The sequence below is a fragment of the Leuciscus leuciscus genome, assembly GCF_965113295.1.
Source record: "Leuciscus leuciscus genome assembly, chromosome: 1".
NCBI lineage: Eukaryota > Metazoa > Chordata > Actinopteri > Cypriniformes > Leuciscidae > Leuciscus > Leuciscus leuciscus.
The window spans coordinates 37411057-37429246 of record NC_138725.1 but is presented as its reverse complement, the minus strand read 5'-3'; the positions used below and the strand labels follow the sequence as shown (position 1 = coordinate 37429246).

Here is an 18190-nt window from a genome sequence, read left to right as displayed (position 1 = left end):
GTATGGTTGCAAAGACGTATCCCCAGAAACTCCCGTTGCCATTCTTGTTCCAAAATATAACCTCAACTGTTGTCAAGGCAACGGTCCACGTGCGTTGTTTCAGAACGCCCCACAGAACAGAGGGGCGGGGTGAGCAAAGCTCATTATCATTTAAAGACACATGCACTGAAACGGCGTGCTGAAAACAGAGCTGTTTTTGACCAGGTAAAATTTGTGTTTTCTTACAATACTAATGAGAATTTTTAATTAAAGTATATTACAAACTTTTAATTTAGACCCTAAAGAAACATATTAGCTTGTACAAAAATGGCATTATATGACCCCTTTAAAGGAGAACTCTGTAACTCTAGCGAACTCTAGTCACTTCTTCGCTGATTTTCCCTTTTGTTGTCGCATGTTTTCCCCACGAGCTCCCCCTACATCTGTGGGGGGGCGTATATTTCACAACACAGTCGTAAAAAACTCACTTGCGGCGGCCTCCTCCCCCTCTCTACCGCTGCTCATGTGCGTTTGTTTTGATCGGAGCAAGCCAACTGTATCGTGTGGAACTATGTCTACCGAGGTGGGTAATCTGGTAATACATCATACATGCGTGTGTGTTTATGTCGAATTGCCGTAAAGCAATTTGTGTTTCGCGGTCGTTCTCGGTCTAGTTCTCGCTTCTCACGAGACTTCCAATTTCACTTTGCCGGGACGGCAGTGCGCAAGTTGCAAGGTTGGTTTTCCGCCTGGGAACGCTGGGGGGAGCGGGGAAAGTCACCAATATCACCAGAACAGGTTGTTTAACCATCCAAATGATTTCTAGACAGTTTTATTAAGTTAAAAAAGTTACCAAGTTCTCCTTTAAGCTTAAATTTCGCTGCACGAAATAGACATTTTGGGCGACGCGCAAGTAAACCGGAAACTGATATGCCGACTTCTGACAATAGCGGAAGTTCGTCACGACGCTTGTGCACGTAGCCTATAGGGTAAAAATTTAAAACCTTAGATATCACCATGAAAATTACTGAGTTGATTACTTACATCAAGATAAACAAAAATTGTATTACAAGTTTTTTGAAATTGTTTGTTAACATGGACAAACGGTCAAGGTCAAGGTCAAGGTCAAAGTTTATTTATAAAGCACATTTACAAGCAGTCACTACTGCCCCAAAGTGCTGTACAGGCATAAAAATAACATAAAATACAAAACTATTCCAAAAATATTTAAAAACAACAAAGAATAAAATGTCACAGCTCAGCCAATATTAGAACGCCAATGCAAACAGATGAGTTTTTAGTAATGATTTAAAACACTCGACAGAAGTAGCTGCTCTAATACTAAGAGGGAGCGAGTTCCAGAGCGTAGGACCTGCTATAATCTATAATGCTATAATATAACGGTGCATAATCTACCAGCCTTTATTAATTTTTAAGAGATGGGGTTTGGGGCTGGGTCCGTGGGACTGTTTCTGGGGGACGAGTCTGAGGGAAGAACAGGAGACAATGGTAAGGAGAATGCAGAAGACAAAAGGTAAGTAAAATAAAAAGGGAATCCCCAAAAACAGTCCCACGGACCCAGCCCCAAACCCCATCTCTGCAATAATAATTAATAAAGGCTGGTTTAAAGTACTTCTTCCTGCCTCTAAGTATTCATGTTCATGGGTAGCCTAAATGGGTTCCATTCAGACCTTAACATTAAGTATTTTACTGTTATATGTCAACAAGATTCAACGAGAAATTTTCACCTGGCTAGACCCAATGTTTAGATCTGTTGTGGTATTTATGCAAATTAGCACATACGTAATTATATTATGCACCGTTTGTCCATGTTAACAAACAATTAAAAAAAAGTTGTAATACATTTTTGTTTGTCTTGATGCAAGTAATAAAACTCAGTCATTTTCATGGTGATATCTAAAGGTTAAAAATTTTACCTATTCACATAAGAAAAAGAATGAATAGGCGTATAGGCTATATTTGGGTCTTTTTCGAAACTTTCCCCTAATGGGATTCTTCGGGACTTTTTTTCCCCTTACTCAGGACATATTGAGGATACAAAATCAGTTGAGTTTGCTTCTGTTGCAATTTGTTCAAGGTTGACCCCCATTTTGGCTTAAAATGACTGGACTATATAGATGTTTTTGAGTATAAAGGTGGCATTATACTAAACCTTAGGTTAGATACGCCTTTGGGGGAAAGGCGTATCAGTATCGGGTCCTTCCATTTGGTCCAACTTTGGCTCCACGGACATTCTCCAAGTGCATGCAGCTCTGGCCCCCTTGAGGCTCCAGGGTATCTGTGTACTAAATTATCTAGACGACTAGCTCATTCTGGCTCATTCCAGAGAGTTGGTGTTTCGTCACAGGGACGTCATTCTCCACCACCTCCGGTCTCTTGGTCTCAGGTTGAATGCTCAGAAGAATGTCTTAACTCCTTCTCAGCAGACCACTTTCCTGGGTGCCCAACTTGATTCTCTCTCGATGCAGGCCCGTCTGGCCCAAGCGGCAACCTCCCCGTCTCTCTCTTGAAACCAACACGGAAGTGAGTTAAACTGCAATTCGTTGACTGGCCGCTTGAGGCTGGTGTCAAAAGTGAGTCAAATCTGTATCTCCCCCATGTTAAAATGCCAAATTTTACAACGTGAAAAAAACGTGTTTACAGCCTGGTGTCTGTCTGTGGCTTTGGTCTATACAGCTAATTTTGCCCTTCATGACAACTGTGAGGGGGGTGAATTTTTTTATAACTCATCCGTTTAGTTGATTAATATTTAAAGTTCTGCATAATTAAGGGTGTGGCCACTTGAGTGACAGATGGATTCCCGCTGATGTCATTGCTAGCCGTTTGTCTGCTGTTAGCCGCGTCACTTCACCTCAGCAAATTTTAGCTGCTGAACTTGCCACCTCTGCAGTGTTTGTGCTTTTTTCGGGATTATTTCATACAATTTAATACACCCATTACTTCGCCCATGGCTTAGGATTCCGTCGTTGTCGTCGAGTATCGTTCGAGAGAACAACCAGCGCTGTATTTCAGTTGTTTTCCTCTGTGAACATGCACTAATGGATGTCTGACAATTTTGTTGCTTTTTGGAGTTTTCAGATTTAAAAACGTCAATAAAGGTTTGTTTGTTCTGCTCTCACGGAACAGATAGATTATAATATGCTTATGTACCGTCAGATGAAATCCTGCTGGTGTCGGCGCTTTCTCCGTCCATGCAATAAATGCACATCCTTACATGAGCGTGGATTTCCAGCGCATTTACTTGAACTTCATAGGTAATGTTAATATATCTATGGTTTAACCCATTTGAGAGGCGGCCAAAATCAGAATTTAAAATGGACTGAATAAGCTCTTGACGAGTGATGCCGCGCTGACGGACCATAGACTATAAAAAAAGAGTGACTGACATGTATGCACATAAATCACTGTCACACACACTCTCTCAGAGTAATATTAAGTTACTGCATATACATTTTCAACTAGCAGAATAGTACAGAATCACGATACACAGTCTCACTTGTTGCCATGTCTTTTAACTATTATAATATTTCGAAGGGCAAAAACAGGAACTTTTAATTGGCTTTACATCATCAACTGTCACTTTAGCGCGAGGTCCTGTGCAGTCGCAGACTTGGTACTGTCAGTAGCATATAGCATAGCATAACCTCCCCACCCGCCCCGCCTCTTTGCCCATTTTCTGTTATCCGGGAGTGACGCGAGGCCAAGATGGCGACGGCCGGCTCCGCCCACTTTAGGCTTCAAAAATGCTCTTCAGAAACCTACGGGTGACGTCACGGACACTACGTCCATATTGTTTTACAGTCTATGGTCTGGCCCCTGCTGGAGTTTCCAGTCTCCGTGCGTGTTTGGCCCGTTTCAGGCTCAGCCATGTCACAGGCTTCTGGGGCTCATGGCAGCAGCCTCTCCTGTGCTGCCCTTGGGTCTCCCTCATATGAGACCATTCCTGTGCTGGATGAAACTCAGGGGAATCCGCCCTTCGCCTGCTGAGAGTGTTGCGCAGTTGCCTTCACGCTCTTTGGAGGTGGAAAGACTCCCCCTTTTTACTTCAGGGCGTCAAGATGAGTGTAGTTTGCCGTTGGCAGGTTGTCACGACGGACGCCTCTTTGACTTGTTGGGGTGCGGTCTTCAAGGGCAGACCGGCGTACGATGTTTAGACGGGCAAGCTTCTTTCATGGCACATAAATTGCCTCAAGTGGCAAGCTGTCTCTCTGGCCCTGGATCAATTTCTCCCGGCCCTGATGGACTCATGTCATTGTCAGGACGGACAACATGGCAGTGGTGTCCCATGTAAATCGGCAGGGGGGCTCGTGGTCGCGCACCCTCGACAGGCATGCACACCGCCTCCTCCTCCTTTGGGCTTAAGACAGGTTTCTTTCGCTGAGAGCAGTTCCCGTTCCAGGGGACCTGAACATCGCAGCGGACTTTCTGTCGAGACAGAAGCTCAAGTCGGGGGAATGGATGTTGCACTGCTAAACAGTGGCTCTAATTTGGAGCATGTTTGGCGAGGCGGACCTCTTTGCATCACAGAGCTCGACACAGTGCCCCCTATGGTTTTCCTTGTCTCAGCTCATCCGATACCTCTGTGGATAGATGCCCTCGCTCATCCGTGGCTGGAGTTGAGACTGTATGTATTCCCTCCATTCAAGCAAATCCCTGCAGTCCTTTGCAGAGTGAGGGAGTGTGGGATCCGCCTCCTTCTGGTAGCCCTATTCTGGCCATCCCAGACGTGGTTCTCGGAACTGAGCTCCCTGGTGGAGGAGTCCCCTTGGCAGATTCCTATCAGGAGAGATCTGCTGTCTCAGCTCCAGAGCAGGAATTGGCATACTTGACCCGAGACATGGAGGCTGTGGGCGATAAGAGGCAGTCGCTAGCGACAGTGGCGTCTGGTCTTCCCGCTGATGTTTGGGAGACCATTGATAACGCTCGTGCGCCTTCTACTAGACTGCTGTATTTCTCTAAGAGCAAGGTTTTTGAGTCTTGGTGTTCGGCTCATGCAGTGGACCCTGTCAGCTGCCCGGTCGGTTTGGTGCTGGAATTCCTGCAGGATAAATTTGTGGCTGGAGTGGCTGCAACTACCTTTAGAGTTTATGTCAGCTATCGCTGCCTATCAGGAGTCAGACGAGGTCCCCTTAGGTAAACACTGTCTGGTCTCCTCGTTTAAGCGTGGAGTTAGACACTTGAGGCCTGCACATCCTATTAGTGTCCCCACCTGGGATTTATCAGTTGTTCTGGAGGGGCTATTAGAGCCTTCCTTTGAACCCTTGGAGTCAGCTCCGGACCGGATTCTTACTCTCAAGGTGGCACTTTTGTTAGCGTTGGCCTCTCTCAAACGCGTGGGGGATCTGCAGGCACTTTCTGTGAGTGAGCCTTGTATGGAGTTTGCCCCAGGTCTTGTGAAGGTGTTTCTATGGCCTAGACCTGGTTATGTCACCAAAGTTTTGTCCAAGTCATTCCGCTCTCAAGTTGCGCCACTGAGGAGGCGCCCGCGCCATCAGCCAATGAATTGGTGTGATTCTATACAGGTTCAGACAATCAGCACATGCCTTCACGTGGCAGCCCTGTTTTCACTAATTTGACAGTACCACATGGTTCTAATGAATTTATTATTTATTGGAATCAAAAGAATGGTTATGAACCACAGAAACCACCAACACTAGGCAAAACGATATGAGAAAGGAGAAATATGCAATTACTTAAGCCTGTTTTATACTTATGCGTCAAACTCATGCCGTAGCTACGTCATAGGCTGTGTGTAGCGCTCGTACCCTTCGGCGTACCCTGACGTGCACCTCTCCAAAAAAGTAACAACGCGTCAACTCTATGCGGACGCAAGTGCTGTGATTGGTCTGCTAGAACCCCTCCCTCGGGTTTCACATGCTCCCTCTGCAAGTGTAATTGCGCGTCAACGCGGACAACAACGCAGAAGTATAAATGAAAACCAACGCGTTGCCTACAGCGTAGAGGCTTCGGCGTAGGCCCGACGCAGAAGTATAAATAGGCCTTAAGGCGAGACACGGCAGGCAAAAGCATCGTTTTTTTTTTTTTTTACTGGTCAATTTTGAGATTTTGGGATATTTGTCTTCAATAACATGTCTTCTTTCAGACTTGTGGCAAAAAAGAGTCTGAAATACACATTTAGGCAGGGATTAAAGTTCTCCGTCGCTACGACGGATTTCCGTTAATTGCAGCAAGTCTATGACGGATTTCCGTCAATTGCAGGGTTCCAGTCTGTCCTTATTGTCTTAAATTCACTTTTCATAAATTTAAGGCCGTAAATAGGCTTTCATTTCTCAAATAGTGTAATAAATGTCTTAATTTTAGTTTGAATAGGTCTTAAATTAAGGAAAGACGAGGTGTATTCACCCTGCTGTGGGGGATGTGATCAAAGCCTGCAGTGAAGCAAAAGCACGTTCCTCTCTCCACTCTAAGCATTCTGTAATCACTTCGCTTATGATCCACTCCGGGTTTTCAATTACCGCTCACGGGAAGTGCATGTCAGGCTACAGTTGAGCGCTGAGGTAGAGAGAACTATATTTCAGTTACCGTGGACACACTTATAATGCAGGTAAGGCTGGGCGATATATCTATATATTTTTTAAATGCGATATGGAATTAGACCATATCGCATATCGATATAGTTCAAATTTACGCTGTGATCCTTGCTCCCCGCGCTTCTCTCCTCCGCTCCTCCTTTTCCACTCTGCGTGCGTGTTTAGAACATGTTATGTTATGAGAGGCGAATAATGACTACTTCAGAAAACACAGCACAATAGGAACTACCAGGCAGTGACATAAGTGTACGCTGAAATAAAGTTTTTCACCTCAGAAAGACGGACTTTCTTGTCCTGTCAGCCGTTATCCTGTTCTCGTAGCGCACACTCTTCAATTGCACGCGCAAATGCGGCGGCGCGCGCTGTATATCGCCTCACTGTATATAAAGTGCAAAAGAAACTACGAGCATGCAACGCCGTTACGTTGTAAATTACACGAAATAAAAGTAATGCAGGTATGATTTTCATTCTATTCGCCAGGAGCAGTTTCCATGTTTCATTAACAGAACTGTTAATATTGTGTATTCACCATGGTAACTGTCATTTCCATATTAACCCCAAAATGCCACTATTTTTCTTTGTGTTATTTTTTATATTTTTAAATGACTGTAGTGGCTCATACCAACATTGTATTAACAAAAACTAGTTTGGAACTGCTATTTAATAGCTTTAGCATAATGTTTATTTATTAGTAGGCTACTAGTCTTTACTATTAGTCATTCTTACAATTTATGTTAAATAAAGGGGAAAAGTACTTGTGTGTGTTAACAAATTTTGTGTAAACTTGTTATAATTTGCCTATATAATATATACGTGTATATGTATGTATATGTATATATATAGGCAAATTAGAACATGTTTAAACAAAATTTGTTTATATATATATTCAATGTAAACTTTGATAATCATAATTAATAAATCGCAATTACAATTCGAAGGGAATAATCAACAATTATGATTTTTGTAATAATCGTGCAGCCCTAACTTAGGTGAAGAAACCTGTTTATTATTTATTCATTTGATTTTGCAACTGTTCACTGATACGCCTACTGGCAATATTAAAGCGGTTTAAAACGTATCCCCTTAAAACGCTATTGGTCTCGACTATATAAAAAGGTATATGACTTGGCCTAAAAAAAAATTTCAGTCAGAAGAATTTTTTTCACTTTAATCCCTGCATTTAGGTCTTTATTTTACTACACTTTGTCTGTTTGCGTCTGTAGATTTCTCATAAATTCAACAAAAGTTGGTGTTCTAAATCATCCCGCTGCTCCACGATTGCTGGAGCACCCTGCACCCTGTCATCACATACACCGTAATTTTTTTCCATCTAATATGTGAACACAATGAACAAATTATTTTGAACCTGGCTTTATCCAATACTCAGATTTTGTTTTTTTATATGCAAATAAGTGCATATTTAATTAGATAATGCCTAATTTGCATATTTAAACATTAAATTACAGTAAACTTGTAATACATTTTTTTCTCATCTTAATGTAGACAATCAACTGAGAAAGTTTCATGGTGATATCTGCTAGTTAAATTTTTTACCCTATTCACCTGTAGGGTCTCGCCTTAAGGGAAATTTTACTTATTTTTTGCATAAATATGCTTGTAACCAATTGCTTTAATATATAATTGTACTATAATCACTTATCTATCACGCAAATATGTTAATTAGAATATTACATGGCCCAAACATGTATCTAGCACCAGTATTCCTGGTCTAGGAGGAATACAAAGGAGTAATGGTCATTTTAAGGTCCTGACAGCGGCCATTTTGAAAATGGGGCCTTTCTTGGAGTCAAACTTTTAGTATGTTTTTAAGTACATCTGATACTACTGTAAACCACTGAGAAACCTTTTGTTAGAATTTTTTTGGGGTCAAGCCATATTTGCAGCTGACTACTAGGTAACGTTATAGCATCCAGGGAGGGCGCAGTTCAGCCTGGCATTGAACATGGGCTGGCATATGCAAATTTTTGGAGGCGTACATATTAATGATCCTGACTGTTGTGTCACAGTCGGGTGTTATGTGAGATTCGCCTATTTTTCAGGGGTGTTTTTCAAAAACGAGATTTAAATAAGAAGGAGAAAACAATGGTGTTTGAGACTCACTGTATGTCATGTCCATGTACTGAACTCTTGTTATTTAACTATGCCAAGATAAATTCAATTTCACATTCTAGGGCACCTTTAAAGGAGCTGTGTGTAGGTTTTTACTTAAAAAAATCTTTAAGATAGAGTTTTCATTTGTACATGTATGAGCCAACCATGATGTAATAAAAAGAATGACACCTTGACTGTCCACCACGGTTGCCTCTATCAGCCTGTAGGCTCAATTGTGTGTGGAGGAGTCGGGCCCGAATCAGCGCGAAAATTCACAAAATGTGACGTCATGCGCGTTCTCGTCTACTTGGGCTTACATCCGTACGGCACGGCAGCCATTATTAGTAAGCAGCGGCAATCGGTAGTGTTTTCAAATGGTGTTTTCTTACCTCAAACATTATGCTGGTGAATCTCGATGAGCCTTCAGTGGTTGTTGCGGCAACCCTGGTTGATGTGGTCGTACGAGCGTGTGCGCACCGAGAACGAGCATGAGACTGCCTGCAGTTCCTCTAACGGCCACTGGTGTCAGTAACTGTTAGAAATTTCAGAACCTACGCAATGCTCCTTTAACATTGACAAGTAAACACAGGCTACTCATTTTCATAAATACACACGGTAAAATAAAACAGATCAAAACTTATATGAAAATAATGTCTATAATAACATGAAAGAAATGTTAATAGGTTGTGAAATTTGTTTGTGATGTTATGTTGCATTTATTGTGCTTTGGTCGTTAACCGCTATTCGCTGAGATGGGGGTCTCGACGAGAACGCAAGTCCGCTCTTGGCGTTCTTGGAATTGAGAAACAGCCTAAAGTTCAATTGTCTACAATTTACACAATGACTAAATGCACACGGCTTGTTGATCAAAACTGATGAGTTAATTCTCAGTGAAACTGTCAAACTCTTCACAACTTCTAAACAATTATTTCATTGTGTGAGCCATCACATGTAAAATGATCCATTCATTGATCAAAATCTGTCAGATATGTTAAATTCCATAAAAAAAAATAATGATGACATGGAATGTTTGTAATGTTTGCTAAATTGGCAATTGGCCTGCCATTGTAATGAAATAGGAATCACAATATTACCAATCAACCAATCAAGTATGTATATGTATATGTGGAGTTTTATATAGAGTTTGCTGACAGCACAATATCCACCATTTTTGAACATGGAGGAACATCACAGCTCTGAACAGCATCAGCTACATGATACATCAGTACTATATAAATACTGTCACTCCCGCCAGCTGTGAATGCTCTTGAACGCCAGCAGAGGGCACTCTTACCACTGACACTACACACATCTTAGGCCCTTAGGTCCACACTCCGGACTTGTGGACTTCCTCAGAGTCCGCACTTTGGTGACGTCATGTAGTGCAGACCTATAGGGCCCTTGGCGCGAGTCCACGAGGGTGCATTGAGAGGTATTTTTGGGACAGACTCGATCGGCACGCCGGAAATAACAGTCTGGTTGTTGTTGGACAGGATAAATCACATTTTTGCATGTCAACTACACAGCCTACTTTTACAGTTCTATATATTGATATTGTGCATGCCACCTGGGCATTAGACAATACAATATGCTTATTTAAATGATGTATACAGTTGTAGGCTACATAATAATACATAATGTTCCATTTGAACTAAGATTACAATTTTAAAACATAATTTAAACATACTTTTTTCAATTTACAGGTTTCAATATTCATACTATGTTTACATAGCCTATATGACTCAATAAAGCCCTGCCATTCGGTTCTATTTATTTAATTAATCATAATGTGATTGTATTATCCAACGCACTATTATTATGTTTGAGACATCAACCCCTGATCGATGACCATAATGTTTGTATTAACTGTAGGTAACAACTGGTAAAATGTACATTTAGGACATAAAACCGTAATATTTTCTTCTCAGCCATGTCAACAATTGTCCGTGAGCGAATTCTCCTCCCATCCGTTCTCTGATTGGCCTTTCGCAAGGATTCCTAGTTAAAGTGCGTGGAGCCTGTATCTATGCAGGCTTCGTGGAAGACCGCTTCAAGGGTACAAAGGGGGCGCTGCTGAGCACACTTCAGAGCGTTAAAATGCTAAATGGGACGGCCTACGGACTCGTAGACTCAGCGAGAACGCGCAATTCAAGTCCACGAGACCGAAAGTCCGCATGAAGTGCGCCATTTGGGACAGGGCCATGGACTCAGTTTCCCACTCAACTGAACTAGTTGAAGCACAAAATCACCCTGAGAAAGAGGTTGACTGGCAAAAAGTATTTTATGTATTTTGAAAATACAAAAGTACTCATCTTAAATGTATTTACAGTTTTTCTCAGTCGCTTTGGTGCATTTCTCACATCACTATTTACATTTGCACAACAGTTAGTTCAACCTCCACAACATTTAGTCATTTGTGCACATCATAGTAGCAGTTTCTCATTCCTTCCAACAAATTGCAAATGCTTTTGGACATGCATCTATTGCTTTCATACAACTCTCTGCTGTTATATAACATTATCATTTGCTTATGTCATGTCAGTCAAAGTTTATGTTTGTTGTAAATAAGGGTGTATTTTTTTCTTTTGCACAATGCTGTGCACAAATTTAGAATTGCAAAGAGAATATGCAGTAAAAATATGAAACATACATATATTCAGTGTCTTGTACTCAGTTACCTCACTAAATACAGTAATGTGTAACTTTACTGTATTTTTCAAATGGCTGTGCAAATAGTATATAGTGCTGTCTTGAGCATTTTCAGGGAGTGTCACCAAGATCTGACTTTTTTTGCATTGGAAAACATTTACAGAGTAAACTGTCATAATGAAAACATGACAAAGCCATTTGACTATCTTGTTAATAAACGATGGTGTCAGGACTTTTCATCTTGATGACACTGACACTTTCATTGACATAAATACTTGCTTTTGAGGAATGAGCTATCTCCATTTTGAGCAAGTGACACGCTTTTGCAGGTTATCAACTAGGTTTTGCAGTTTGTACTAATTGTTTTGAGAACTGCATTAACTGTTGTGCAAATGTAAATAGTGATGTGAGAAATGCACCAAAGCGACTGAGAAAAACTGTATACAAATCTTAGATTTTTTTTCCCCAAAGGCTTTAAAATACAAAATAGCATTTTATACTTCAAATACGTATTTTAAATACATGTATCTGAAATACTGCCCATCCCTGCAAATGTTCATTTTCTTTTTGTGTACGACAGTGTTGACTTTTCCCAGTCAATTTCTACATACTCCCTGAATCTGAATTTACGCAGACAAAACTGACATTCCTGTACAGTATAGAAAGCAGTTAGAGTCAACAAAATAATATAAAAAAACATGAAATTTGTTTATAACAAATAAAAACATCTAAACATTTTGACCATTTTGGCTTACACGATATATATATATATATATTTTTTTTTTTTTTTTTTTGACACAATAAGGAGGTTTTGAAGCATGAATTAAATGTTTTGGGTGAGTTACTATGTTTTGCAGACGTGCCTTAGAGATCTGGTGTTCCAGAAAACAGTGACAATTGAGCTTACAGTTTAGAGGATGTTAACACTGTTTCAAAAATGTGCCAAAGCGATTGAGAAGACAGACAGACAGACAGACAGATAGATAGATAGATAGATAGATAGATAGATAGATAGATAGATAGATAGATAGATAGATAGATAGATAGATAGATAGATAGATAGATAGATAGATAGATAGATAGATAGATAGAAATCCCCCTCATGATACTTCACATTAGAAACAAACTGCATTTTCATTTTCAGGGTTCACTGTGACGTATTCTCAAGACACACTTGTTCGTCTGGGATCTTCAGTGGTTTTGCGCTGTTATAGTGTTAAACCTTTACCAGTGGAGGATCTGAAGGTGGAATGGAGAAGAAAAGACACTAAGGCTCTGGTTCATCTGTATCTAGATGGTGAGAGTCGAGCAGAGGTCCAGCAGCAGGAAAATCATGATAGAGCTCATTTCTTTACTGATCAGATTCAACATGGAAACTTCTCCCTCCGTCTGGACAATCTGAGAGCTGAAGATGAGGGAGAATACACATGTACAGTTTACAGCAAAAAGAGATCTGTGTTATCAACTCAGTTTACTTTGGAAAAGGGTAAGTGAATAGATGAATAAAAGTTGATGCAGTTTTAACCATTATAAAATCGGTCTTGACAGGCTTTGCCGTAAAGCAAGTTCTGTTATAAAATGTCAATAAAATTAGTTATGCAAATAAGCCTGTCAAAACACGCAGTGGCCAAAAAAAAAAGTGTTTCAGCACTTAAAGCACAATTTAAACTGATGAAGGTCATCATATTAACATGTTCCACTAAAGTTTCACAAATGCAAAATTACTGAATATTTATATTTTGGGTTTCAACACTACATCTATTGTCTTAACATTTCAAACCACATTAACTTTATTTTTATTTTATTTTTTTTTATTTTATTTTTTTGCTTAAAGGGGTCATGATTTGAGAAATCAGTTTTTCCATAATATTTTGATAAGAGGTCATTATAGCACAAAAACTGTAAGTTTCATAACTCAAAACTTTCTTGTTAGTCCAAAAACAACTTTTATACAAATCAAGCTCTGAAAACGACTCGTTTCTGATGTTGTCACATTATGATGTTATAGTTTGACGAAAGACCAGCTCTGCAGAATCAGATAAACGCCTACTTCTACATCATCGTGTCTTTGACTGACACATTAGTGTGATGAGAAAAAAACTGTGAAATAACTTTACCTTTCAAATGATCCCACTGTTAGGAAAGAGGTTATTTCTTTTCAACTATGTGATTGTCTCAGTACAACTGTGTTACAAACTGGGTTAAAAACAGCTCAATTTGAGTCCATAACCTGCCGATAAACAAACAGTGAACAGCTCTGAGGACATATTTAACATCCAAAGTATTTAGATTTAGTATCCTTATGAGGCATCAGGCATTTGCATCACGTGAAAAGACTGATGCGACACTCATTTAGGTGACTGACATTGCGTACCTGTATGTTGTATGTTAAAATTAAATGATATTCATCACAGTAACAATTTTATAGATAAAATAAAATGTAATCAAGCCTGTATATTACAAAAGAAATGCACAACTTCGATGGCACTGAGAACTGCTTTCTCCTGAAGAGGATGCAGTAAAACTACCGAACATGCTTACATGAACGCTAAATAAAGTGATCGGGTTGATGTGTGCATATCACAGCTTCAAATCTTATTTAATCTTTTGACATGTAAAAATGCCAATTCCCGCACCCAAAACAATGCGTCTGCAGATGAGAGTGTGAAGCAAGCATTGATGGGACAGTGTTGTCCTGCAGCTTCACAGACGATGAGTGGAAAGACAATTTTAGACTGGCACAAAAGTCATTTATTATGTTCAACGACAACATCAGCTCGTTCTGTGCGTCATTATGCTATTTCTATGTTATTGCACAAGCGCAAAACTTTCCAGTTTCGGTTTTCCATCCAATCAAGTGTTTACACATCCTATCGAACAGATTAGAAAAGGTTTGAACCACCCCTCACAAACCCATTGAAATTTCAGTTGTTTTGGGAATTTTAATTCCGATTGAGGTTACAAATCCGAGGCTAAAATCAGGAAATGCCCTTTAATTTCTAAATTATGATAATTTCTGATGTAAAAATCATACCAACATTGTAAAATAATTTTTATTATTAGAAAATAAATTCTCATGACCCCTTTAAAGTTTGCTTGTACTTTATATATATATATATATATACATATATATATAATATATATATATATATATATATATATATATATATATATATTATATATATATATATATATATATATATATATACATATATATATAATATATATATATACATATATATATATATATATATATATATATATATATATATATATATATATATATATATACTGTATTAACATTCGGATATTTTTAAATGTGTCTTAAGTGTCCAGAGACTCTTTGTGTCTGTGCTGTTTTGTGTCTGAATTATATTGAGACTGCTATTTAAGCAGTAAATTTGACCTGTGATTTTATTTATTTTTTCCTTTCAAATTCTATTGTATTTTATTTAATTTAAATTTTGGTTTCATATATATATATATATATTTTTTTTTTTTTTGTGTCAACTGTCCAATTGATAAGAACAACAAAACATTTTTTTTACAGCGGATGCTACTAAAATTATCACTGATAATAGCTAAACAACAAATAATTTAATACAATTGTGATAATTAAATAATGATTACTGAACATTTAACCTGTTACATTTTAAAGCTTTTGTTAACTTTGACTGAAATGTTGTTATTGTTTTTCTTTCTCCCTAGATGATGATGATGATGATGATGATCCCTTTTTACGTTTTAGAGGTAAGTGAACAGATTAAACAGAAAAGACTGAGTCTAATCAATACATGATTTCCATTGGTTGATTATTTACAGTATTACATTTGGATTATCATAACTAGTCAATGTAAATCCAGTCATAAATATGATTGTAAATACTGTAATCTGCTCATGCATTACCTGGTGTAATTCTGCAGTCTCACAGTAAAGAATCTCCTCCATATGGATTCTGAACATGTTTTCCTGGATGGGATAGTACATGTTTATTCACCTCTATATGGGCATGCCTGCATTAGAGATAGAGTTGAGTATCGTTTGAATTTGAGCCATTATGAATCTGATTCTGCTTCTCAATTCTGATTATTATTGATTCCTAGTTTCGATTCCAATAAGTAAAAAAATAAAATAAAAAAAAACCTGTCGCAAAACCTGTCGTTGCTGCTGAGCTGAATACCATGAAGAAAAATCAACAGGCTAAATAACACTTATGTAACCCAGGTCACTGAAGAGATTCTGTTGATGTAAGGAGAGAAAAAAAAAAAAAAAGGACTAACACTCGTGAATATATAAAACAGTTATTTTATTGGGGGGAAAGAGAGAAAACAGGAGAAAGTTAAAGATTTCTAAGAGAATATAAGAAAATGCATAAATTAAAATCATGAAACTTATTTAGAAAAGTTATCCAATTTAACAAGATGAAGATTGGTTCAATTCGACGAGTGGGAGTTAGCCCCACCTTAATAGGTGGAGCCAGGATAAGGATGATGCAACACTTTTTGCGAGTCAGAGAAGCGGGTGGTTCAAGATCCTGTCACACACACTCTCTCATATTAAGTTACTGCATAATACATTTTCAACTAGCAGAATAGTACAGAATCACGATACACAGTCTCACTTGTAGCCATGTCTTTTAACTATTATAATATTTCGAAGGGCAAAAACAGGAACTTTTAATTGGCTTTACATCATCAACTGTCACTTTAGCGCGAGGCTCTGTGCAGTCGCAGACTTGGTACTGTCAGTAGCATATAGCATTACCTCCCTGAGCTAACTCTGGTAGCCAGGCTACTCACGCCCCGCCTCTTTGCCCATTTTCTGTTATCCGAGAGTGACGCAAGGTGACGCGAGGCCAAGATGGCGACGGCCGACTCCGCCCACTTTAGGCTTCAAAAATGCTCTTCAGAAACCTACGGGTGACGTCACGGACACTACGTCCATATTTTTTTACAGTCTATGTTCAAGATAGAGAAGCTGCTGGTGCGATCCTAAAAGAAATAAATAAAATAAAAATAGAATTACAGCGAACGAACTAAAAGTTGTATTAGAGAAACAACAGAGACTTTTATATTAAAGTGTGGATTGAGTTTCAATGGTCAACCATTACAAGTGAGTGTGTAATTGACTGCTACGGAGAGAATACAGATCCAAAGTTGGGATTTTTGCCCTTCATAATCGAAAATTGAGTTCTCTTGAAGAATTGTATGTGAATTGTCCCTGCTTGCTTCACATCGGGATAAAAAACGTTGCGAGCGGGAACTGGCGAGCCATTTGCCCATGTAAGGAAGGACCGAGCTTGTGAATCAAGGAACGAACGGAGTGGTAGGATTGTGCACACGTCTTCTGAATTGAACTGTGTTGATCTGAGATACATTGCGGAAGAAGGATCTCGTGGGAGCGGCATTCGAATTGGAACTGAGAATTAGTATATATATATATATATATATATATATATATATATATATATATATATATATATATATATATATATAAAGAGGAATCTGAATTATATTGAGACTGCTATTTAAGCAGTAAATTTGACCTGTGATTTTATTTATTTTTTCCTTTCAAATTCTATTGTATTTTATTTAATTTAAATTTTGGTTTCATATATATATATATTTTTTTTTTTTTTTTTTTTTTTGGGAGAACGAGAAAGAAAGAGTATTCTTAAATGGTTTTCATTTGGAAGGATTGTATTTGAATTTAAAACGTTTATTTAACATTATATAAGCCAATTAGAAACAAATTGAATAAATAGGTAAACAAATAAATTATATACATATATTAATACACAAATCCGCCGCGATCTCTATGGGCGCCGCCATCTTGCCTGCCGCCATTACTGCGTGCCTGCGAAGTGACGGCGGTGTGACACTTGCCGGTGCCCTCTAATGACATTTCAATGAAAGCGGATCCTGGGGCTTAAATATTGTGATTGTCAAAACATTTTAGTAACTAAACTGAATTGTATTAGGTTTAGTGACAACATGTTGCAATGTTTATAATATATGGTACAATTTCTGGTAAGCTACGTTTTTTTATTATTGCTTGAAACAAATTTCAGGATTTCAATTCAGTTCAATTCTTGTGATTTGATTTAATATTGACTAATTTGGATAAATATTAGGTACACAAGATGGGTGTTAATAAAAATAAAATAAAAAAAACACTGATTGATCGATATTATGTATGATGAATATACATTTCGGTAAGTTGTACTGTTTCTTTTAACATTGTTCATTCGTGTTTATTTACTATTAAGTTGAGATGATCGGTTCACGTGCCGCTAGGGATCCGTCACATCACATTTAAAAACACCAAAACATTTATTGTTTGAATTTCGTAATAAAATTGACAGAATCTGAGAGCTGAGCTTTTTTATATCATAACTAATCTGCTATCTATAGACACAGGAAGTCTGTCGGTCTCCGTGTCCTTTCTGCCTCGCGATTTTTCTGTGCGTGAGAAAATGGATGTGTGGCGTGAGCGTGTGAAAAGCTGAAAAGTTGCGTGTGTCTCACGGTGAAGGCGGTGATTATTTTGTTAATCATCTGGCATGTGAGCTTCAGAACCTAAACTACAGGGCACTGATTGAAGGTCAGAATTATATGAGCTCCGGATGGATTGGCCAGATACTGCATACCTTCGCAGATGAGCTCATCACATTAAAAGGTGTCGTGAGGTTTTCACAGGCAGTGAACTCGTACCATAATGTGTCAGTAACAATACACAGAGAAAACTGCAAAGTTCTCGAATTCAGTTTGTGACTGCATGGTCGACCGAGGGAAGTGTTGTAGCCATACAGCAGGGCTACTGTACAAAATTAAAGATGAATAGATAAAAATAACATTTATTCGTAAATCTGTACATCA

The 18190-nt window shown here is 38.6% G+C and overlaps 2 protein-coding genes across 2 annotated transcripts in view; both read left to right on the top strand.

Moving 5' to 3' along the window:
- Window positions 1-12821, top strand: part of LOC309507523 (butyrophilin-like protein 2) — an 89338-nt gene extending 76517 nt beyond the window's left edge. The window contains exon 5 of the mRNA XM_082181788.1: window positions 12457-12821. Within this exon, the coding sequence (XP_082037914.1) occupies window positions 12457-12806 (350 nt within the window). The 3' untranslated portion in view covers window positions 12807-12821. The remainder of the gene's footprint in view (window positions 1-12456) is intronic.
- Window positions 1-18190, top strand: part of LOC309506746 (uncharacterized protein) — a 101963-nt gene that overhangs the window by 28869 nt on the left and 54904 nt on the right. The window lies entirely within an intron of this gene.